The sequence below is a fragment of the Crocuta crocuta genome, unplaced genomic scaffold, assembly GCF_008692635.1.
Source record: "Crocuta crocuta isolate KB4526 unplaced genomic scaffold, BGI_CrCroc_1.0 scaffold1307, whole genome shotgun sequence".
NCBI lineage: Eukaryota > Metazoa > Chordata > Mammalia > Carnivora > Hyaenidae > Crocuta > Crocuta crocuta.
Genome location: NW_027533394.1, coordinates 447245 through 456341, shown reverse-complemented (window position 1 = coordinate 456341; position 9097 = coordinate 447245). Strand labels below are relative to the sequence as shown.

General features: G+C 37.4%; 1 protein-coding gene across 1 annotated transcript in view; it reads left to right on the top strand.

Moving 5' to 3' along the window:
• Nucleotides 1-9097, top strand: part of HUWE1 (HECT, UBA and WWE domain containing E3 ubiquitin protein ligase 1) — a 75536-nt gene that overhangs the window by 23963 nt on the left and 42476 nt on the right. Inside the window, exons 12-17 of the mRNA XM_077748287.1 lie at nt 1157-1352; nt 2481-2648; nt 3673-3818; nt 4242-4308; nt 5299-5513; nt 8840-8969. Coding sequence (XP_077604413.1) covers nt 1157-1352; nt 2481-2648; nt 3673-3818; nt 4242-4308; nt 5299-5513; nt 8840-8969 — 922 coding nt within the window. The remainder of the gene's footprint in view (nt 1-1156; nt 1353-2480; nt 2649-3672; nt 3819-4241; nt 4309-5298; nt 5514-8839; nt 8970-9097) is intronic.

The window sequence follows — 9097 nt, the reverse complement described above, 5'->3', positions numbered from 1 at the left end:
TTATTGGATGAGAGAGCTTTCTAAGCTTAATTGTTTTTGAGAGTATGAGGAGCAAAGGAAGATCAGTGGCAGTTTTAATATATCAAGTTGGTAAAATGTAAATGCTTGATAATACCCACTGCAGGTAATGGGTGTGGACAGCCAGGCATACTCTTGGTAGGAGTGGATATTGGTGTAGCCACGTTGGAGGGCAGTTTGGTACTGTCAGTTTGAGATATCCTTTGACCTAGATATTCTATGGCTAAAAATTTATTTGATACTTAAAGTCATGTATGCCAAGGTACATATACAGAAATGTTCACTGTAGGATTGGTTGTAATAACAAGAAATTAGAAATCTAATGTCCAACAGAGAACTGAATAAATTACAGTGCATTCTTTATAGTGAAATTAGACTTTTCAGTGTTTAAAAAATGAGAGTTTAGAATTGAGTTTTGTAGGCAAGCTATTGGGGTTAATATGTTCAACTAAAGAGCATGACTGATTTGGTAAGGAGTGCATTAAGATTCCAAATGATGTTTGTCTTTGTGAACATAGTTCACAAAGGAATGATAATGGAAAATACAGTGGAGTTATTTTCTTTGTACTTTCCTGTATTATTAATCGAATGATAAGTCCTTTCATGAAGATAAAAAGCATAATGATTTCTACACCCTGTAGTATTAGAGCAAGCCATTTGTAAATAGTTCAATATTTCCTGTGTCTAAGACTGATGATGGACTTTGAGGCACAAAGAAAACATTTAAGTTTGTTCTATACACTAAGTGGATATCGATAAAGCATATTTTAGAGTTTGAACCATTCTGGTTTAAAATTGGGGACGGCATTTGGGAAGGCTAGGAGCTGGCATTTAATGTGAGAGCTATAATTTAGATGACCAGTGGTCTAGATACATTTTCCAGTTTCTATAAAGATCACATCTGGTATAATAGTTGATAGTTTGGGGACATACTGAATCCTGTAACTTTTTAATAAACCACATATTTTGAATCAGGAAGGAATGGGATGACTTAAAAGACCCAAGTGCATCTTTTCCCAAAAATCTAAAACTATCACAGTTTGGATAGTATTTTAATCGTTAGTAACTCTTCCTTGAATGCAATTGGATTTTTAGAAAGTGGTCTTTAATCCACGTTGTTTCTTCCTTTCTTTACTAGGTGGTTCGCTCAGCAGCTACAAGTGGAGCTGGTAGTACTACCTCTGGTGTTGTATCTGGCAGTCTTGGTTCTCGGGAGATCAATTATATCCTTCGTGTCCTGGGGCCAGCCGCATGCCGCAATCCAGACATTTTCACTGAAGTAGCCAATTGCTGTATCCGCATAGCCCTTCCAGCCCCTCGAGGCTCAGGAACTGGTGAGTTTCCCCTTCTCCTGGCCTTTGAGACATTGAAGTCTATGGCGTTGTATAACCCCAGAGATAACTTGGAAAGCCTCCTTAGGCAAGTGTTGGGACATGTGGGCCAGTTCAGAGGAACTTAAAGTGTCTATCTGTTTTACCCTGTGATAATCCCTGCCAGAGATACCAAGGACTCATTTGGTCTAGTCCTTTCCTTTAGAGAATTAGTGTGGCAACAGAGCTTGCATACAGCTCTGCATACAGAGTGTTAATTGAGGGACACGTGGACATGTGACTCACATGGTGCAGTAGGAAGTATACCATATCATCAATATGTTCTTGCCCAAAATGTGTGCCCTGTATTTAATTATGAGGAAACAGTTAAATGCAAATTGTGAGACACTTAATAAGACAGCCCACTTGAATTCTGCAAAAATATTCATGTTATAAAGGTGGGGAAAATGCAAGGTTTTTCTAGGTGATAAAAGGAAACTAGAAAGAACTACCAACCCTGATATGATTCTGGACCCAGGTAAAGAGATGTGGAGAAATTTGAATACTGTGTATTAGATTATTTCACCTGTGTTAATTGTCTTGGGTGTTATGATGGTATTGTGGTTATGTAGAAAAATATCCTTGATCTTAGGATTTAGATGAAAAGCATATGGGTATTTACTAACCTTTCAACTTTTCTGTAAGGTTGTGGGGGGGTGTTTTTTTGTTTCTTGTTTTTTTTTTAAATGTTGGGAAGGGAGCTAATTATTTTTGGAAGCCCCTGATATGTGCCTGTCCTCCTGTGCTGGGCATTTCTCCTGTATGATCTCATTTAATCCTCAAGTTTTAGAAAATTAAGGTTTGTTGAAGTAATCTGGCCATGATCCTATAACAGAACTGGATTTCAAAACCAGGTATCCCCAACTGGAAAGCCTATACTGTTTTTACTATTTGGTGCTGCTGTAATAAATTCTGTGGAATTTAGGGAAAGTAAAAGCTAGATTTTTCTAGTAGGCTACTTGAACATTGTTTGGAAATGGCCATTTGTTCCAAGCATTTGTGTCATACAGACCCCCTTCTGAGTCTTTGTCAGTAATGAACTGTAGGTACTGGGTCACTGTTGACTGGTTTTTCTGTCTCACTTTGGCTTAGCTTCAGATGATGAATTTGAGAATCTTAGAATTAAAGGTCCTAATGCTGTACAGCTAGTGAAGACGACCCCTTTGAAGCCCTCACCTCTGCCTGTCATTCCTGATACCATCAAGGAAGTGATCTATGATATGCTGAATGCCCTGGCTGCATATCATGCTCCAGAGGAAGGTAAGTATCTAGTCTATCTCAGGAGGCCAGGCACTTTGCCTGGATCTTTCAACCAACTTATGGCTTAGTGAGCACTCACTGTGTACCCATGTACACTGCTTTGAAAAAACTAATGGTCATACATTATGACAGATGACAAGGTAGTGGTGAGTCCTAGAGCAAGCCATCTGACTTTGTGGGGGTGGGACCTGTAGAAAGTTTCTGTAGAAAGTGGTTTCTGAAATGCATCTTGAATGATAAGGATTAGGAGAATGCTATCATATGAGAGTCTATCCCATACAGAGGGAAGAATGAACAAAGATTAAAGAGAACATAATAGCATCTTTTCGGCAGGAAAATTAATACCAAGAAGTCTCTAATGTTTTCCTTCTCAGAAACAAAAACATCTTTATTTCCAAAAAAACTGGAATCAGGATTAGGAGGTGTGATTAGGCTTCCTGACCTTTGAGACCACCATCCCAATCTATCTTTATTCCAGTTAAGGTACTACTTGTAAGTAACCTTCTGGATTTTATTTAGGACATACTTAATTGATAGGTCCCACGAATTGCCAAAAATTGGTGAATATAATCTTTAATAAGACAAAATCTGAGTCTTTGGTGCTTTTGGTCCATTTAGCACTTTGATCCATATAGAGCCCCTTGCTTCTACAACCGTAGAACCTTTATTCTACCTCACGTATCATCCTCCACCCCCAAAAAATAATTTAGCCTATATAGCTAGGGTAATCATTTATTGACCTCTATTGCTCTAGGCCTAATACCAGGTATGTTCATTTAAGCTTAATAGTGAAGCTGAGGAAAGTGAAAAAATAAGTAAGTTGCCTGTGGTCACAAAAATAGTTAGTAAAACAATGAGGCTTTCAACAATTCTCCCTTGGTCATACTACGTTTCTTCTCATAAGTGAAAGCCTAGCCATATCACTATGTAAATAGTCATAGTAAGTGGAGTAAAATTGACCAAGCTGCCAAATAGACATTAGCATTGCATAGTTACCAATGAGTTTTGTTTTTTGTTTTGCCAGCAGAGAAATCCGATCCTAAACCTGGGGGTATGACCCAAGAGGTTGGCCAACTCCTGCAAGACATGGGCGATGATGTATACCAGCAGTACCGGTCACTTACTCGTCAGAGCAGTGACTTTGATACACAGTCAGGTTTTTCCATTAATGTAAGTCAATTCCAACCTTCTATCTTCTATCTTCTTTCTCCCTTTCTGATACCTGTGTGTTCTCCATGTTTAGGGTTATGCCAGGGAAATTTCAAAGGCATTAATTTTGATGTATCTGTAAACTATCTATTACCTAAGAATGAAGATAGTTGTGAGGTGTCCCTGGGACTTTTCTCTTTAGATTAGAAATGTTAAATTCATTTTTCATTCTCATTTTCCCCTGTATGTGCCCCACAATCTGCCAGTCACTGTTTATAATGATAGCTTCCCACATATTATAGTGTGTAGTGGGTAAAGGTGGTTAAAAGATCAGCCAAAGAGAGTCTGTAGCATTCATAATGAGTACACTGGGAAGGATTCCTACCATTTAGACACAACTGTCTTTGAAGTTAATAATAGCTCAGAAGTATTCTTCCTCCATAGAGTCAGGTCTTTGCTGCAGATGGTACCTCCACTGAGACTTCCACATCTGGGACATCCCAAGGAGAAGGTAATGGTTTACTTGTCTCCCTCTTTTGTTCTTATTTTCTTGAGAGGACAGAGAAACTGTGGGTGTCTTGGGCAGGGGATATGGGAATACAGACAGAATTGTCACATTTACCTGTCTAAGTGAGTTTTTCTCAAGGATGAGGTCCACAGTCTGTAAGTAAAGGGTTTCTATATGTCAAAATTAATAGAACTATGACTTACCTACCCAGTTAATGGTTGCTGCAGTGTGATCCTTTAGATCTACTCTTTAAACCACCACATATATTTCTTACAGTGGCTTTCATGCTGGCATATTAGAGCTTTTGTGCCAGTGACAGAATTCTAGCTATAAGCCTTGCATGGTGAATTCTTGGCTTCTAGCAACATCACCAGAGCCCATTGGCTACTTAGCCAACAATTAGAAAAATGTCACATGGAAACAGTTCTAAGGATACCTTCCAAAGAGCTGCTGCTTGGATAGGAAAGATCTTTGAGATTTAAGCAAGGAGATACCATACTTAATAGAACTTCTGGAATGGAGGCATGCTGAGATAAGGTACAATGGGCACGTGTACCCACTCTATCTACCCACTATATTTCCTGGATGAGACAGGAAAGTATTTATGGAGAAGATCAGAATTTGAACCAAGTTAGATAAGCAGATGTGTGCCAGGGAGACATGTGGGAAAGAAAGGTAAAAGGGACTACATATGGCATCTTTGGAGAACTCTTAGTACAGTATTTCTGGAGTGCAAAATTATGTATAAAAGAAGGGAAATGGCAGAAGATATGTGAACAGTTGGGCAAAGCCTCCCTGCTGGTCCATATCCACAGATGATATCGGAGACCTGTCATCCTCACTATCTGTCCTTCCACTGCATTATGAGGAAGATACTCCATTTGTACCAGTGACCTAAGTGGAAGAGAAGTAGTATTCTCTTTCCACATAAGCCTTGATGTTTGCCAGTATTTCAGTGTGAAATTGAACCAATGTTTGGCTCTTTCTCAATAGCATCAACTCCGGAGGAGTCTCGTGATGGGAAGAAAGATAAAGAAGGGGACCGAGCCTCTGAAGAAGGCAAGCAGAAGGGCAAGGGCAGCAAACCTTTAATGCCCACCTCCACTATTCTTCGTCTTCTGGCAGAGTTGGTGAGGTCCTATGTTGGTATTGCTACCCTGATTGCCAACTACAGCTACACTGTGGGCCAATCTGAGCTGATTAAAGAGGTAATATTTCTAGTCTGTTTAAGATTTTATACTGTCATCATTTGGATACAGATGTGTCAGTTTGCTAGGAACCGGCACATGTTAGCCCAGTGTTGAGAGGCAGAGTCCTCATAGACTCATTAAAGAAGCTAGGCTTTTCCCCATGATGTAGAGCTATCAGGCTCATTACAGGGAGTGAATTTGTGCCATTTCTTAATTTGTAGAAAATCACTTGTTCCACAGTGTAAAGACTGCAAAAGGCAAGATTTGGAGTCAGACCAATTAGGAATGTAGATAGCAATCTAGGTAATACAGGATCTTGGTGTAGTTGTAGGAAAAAATGGGTGAGTTGAAGAGATATTTTAAAGGTAGAAATGGAGAATTGGATTTGGAAAATAAAAACAAAATCAACTCCGATGTTTCTTGTTTTATGTTTTTCTATTCCTTTTATGTTAGAAGAAGAAATGGTTTGAAGAGAAAATGTGTAATTTAAAAGGTATCTGTGGTTTGTCTACATAAGGGTGTCTAGGGGACAGTAGAATAAGGCAAATAGACAAGAATATGGCTGTTTATCTTCCATATATACTCACACCTGTGCAAAGACACCTGATGTGGTAATAGTACTGGTAACATAGAATATAAGGAAAGCTTAAATGTCTATCAGAGCTGTGGGAAAGAAATGTCTTGATATGGAATTATCTTCAGGTTAGATTTTTTCAAATGAGAGGACACTTTAAGAAACTAGATCATGTTCCCATATATGTAAAAGGAGTGCCCAAGGAGATTTTTTTCAAAAAGGGAACCTTGTTTTGGGAGGTTATACTGTAATTTCATGGTTAGTAAGCAGTAAAGGGTCTGAGAGTAGAATAGGGCCAGTAATGTTGCAGGCAAAGAATATGAAAGCAGCTGCCATTTTCAAGCTAGTTTTACTTTAATCCAAGTTTTTTAAAATACAAAAATATGCAATTCCTGAACGATTCATTAATTTTTCTTAGATGACCATCACCCAAATTAAAACATTAAAAACGCCACAAAAGCTTACCCCTTCCCTTTAAACTTCCATAATGTCAACCTTTATCTTGTTCTGTTGCCATAGATTGGTTTGTTGCCATAGATTGGTTTTACACTTTATATAAATAGAATCATACAGTATATATTCCTTCATTTACAATATCCATTTTTGTGTGTGGTTGTAGTTTATTTGCTATATAGAATTCCTTTGTGTGAATGTAACAGTCTTCTCTATTGTAGTGCTAGTAGACAATTGGGTAGTTTTCCATTTTACAGGTATTAAAAGTAGAGTTGCTACAGTCCATTCTTATAAATGTCTTGGTAAACATATACAGTTGACTCTCAACGCAGGGATGTTAAGGGTGCTGACACCTTCTTCCCTTCCCTTGTGTATGTAGCTGAAAATCTGCATTTAACTACTGAAGCCCCAAAAACTTTACTAATAGCCTCCTGTTGACCAGAAACTTTACCAATATCATAAACACTCCATTAACACATATTTTCTGTGGTTACATATATTAGAGAAAGGAAAATGTTATTGCCACTAAGGAAACACAAATAAAATTGTGATTACTTTCCCACTTGGATTGTTGACTAATTAGTTCTTAGATTGTTTTCAACTTGAGCTGAAACTCTTAAATACAAATTTGCTTGTTCACAATTTTTTAAAAAAATTAAATAGAAAAACGTTCAATCTAAATTACTTAATTTCAAATGAAAAAAAAGGGAAATAAAAGACTTGCTAATGGTTTCAGTAAAAAAAAGAAAAGAAAAATCATACGGTAGAGAAAACGTATTTATAGTATGGCGCTATATTGAAAAATGTCTACGTATAGGTGGACCCACACAGTTCAAAGCCATGTTCCACGATAAACTGGATGAGTATTTCTGTTAGGTGGTATATGCCTAAGGAGTAGAAATGCTGGTCGTTTTAGCAAATGGCACCAAAGGTTTTCCACAGTGGTTGTGTTCATTTTATATTATCATCAAGCACAGCATATGGGAGTTTAGATTGTTTCACCTCCTTGCCCAACACTTGGTATTTTTCTTGTTTTTCATTTTAGCTGTTCTAGTGGATTTGTAGTGGTAGTGCATTATGGTTAAAATATCCTTTATTGGCTATTTGTGTATTCTCCTGTGAGGTGTCCAACTCTTATCGTCTTGTTCTCTACTAAATTCTTTACCTATTCTGGATAGAGAACTCTTCTGTGGAGTTTTGTATATAAATATACATTAGGCTTTTATTTCAAAGCTTTTACTCATTATGCCAGCTGTAGTTAATATAAGCATTCCATTTAGTTGCAAATTTATGAAGTATCTGTTTATCATGTGTCACATGACCTTCTGGTACTAGGTACTCCTAGATGCTTTACGAATACTGTTAATTAATCCTTACCTCAGCACTAGCTGGTTGTTGGTAGGCTCAGAAAGGTTAATAACTTGCTCAAGGTCAAACTGCAAAGTAACAGGATTAGAATTGGAATCCAAGTGTTTTACTGTATCACACTGCTTTCCCAAATTGCAAAACTTTTTTCCCCAGTTTTTACTAATGTCATGTAACATATTTACACAATTTTGTATTTTGTTCAGTACCAGGGAATTTTTATTTCTAATAGTTCCATTTTCACCAGGCCACATACCTAATTTTCCAGACTCTAAAATTCTTCAATGCATTTTTTTTAATGAGGCAAAATTTACATAAAATGAAGCATTTTAAAGTGTACCATTGAGTGGCATTTGGTACATTCAGTGTTATACAGACATTCTTTCTAATTAATTCCAAAATTTTAATCCAATATCTGCTTAAATGACAACAGAACTAAGTTCCTTTCTCATATAAAGAATTACCAGGGCAGAAATCATTGTTAGAATGAACAAGTTTCAAGTAATTTGTTTCCCTTGTTGGGCCTTTTTTTGCTATTTACTTTCCATTAAATATTTTTGCATATCCGTATCTGTGGCTCTGCTGTTTCTCTTTTAAATGCCTCTTTTTAGCCTAGGGTCCTTAGCACATTGTAGGTATCCGTAAATATTACAATTTAATTGAATACTTGAAGCCATTATAGCACTCAGTTATGAACAAGATTTGAATCCTTGCCATTGGTTACGACGTTCTATGTGCAGGCCATGTTTCTTTGGGCCTCAGAGTACCCATCTGTCATATGGGGGAATATATTTGAACTTGTCTTATTATAGGTTTACTGTGAATAGTTCTTTTAAATATCACACATAAAAATCTTTTGAAAAATACCAAGTGACATGTAAATGAAGATGTGTAAACTATAGTGAGAAATGAATGGAATTTAAAAGCATAAAATCTGGGTTTGCTCCCTTAGCTTGTACTTTCAACCCTTGGTCTTCTCATCTATAAAGTGGACTTGATAATCACTGACTGGGTGACTTCAAGGATCAACTTTGTGTATGTGTACCTTGTTGATGTGCAAACAATATGGCATAATTGTGCTTGTGAGTAAATGTCATAATCAATGATTTTTCAGGACTGCAGTGTGCTAGCCTTTGTTCTGGACCACCTCCTCCCACATACCCAGAATGCAGAAGACAAGGACACACCTGCCCTGGCCCGCCTATTCCTC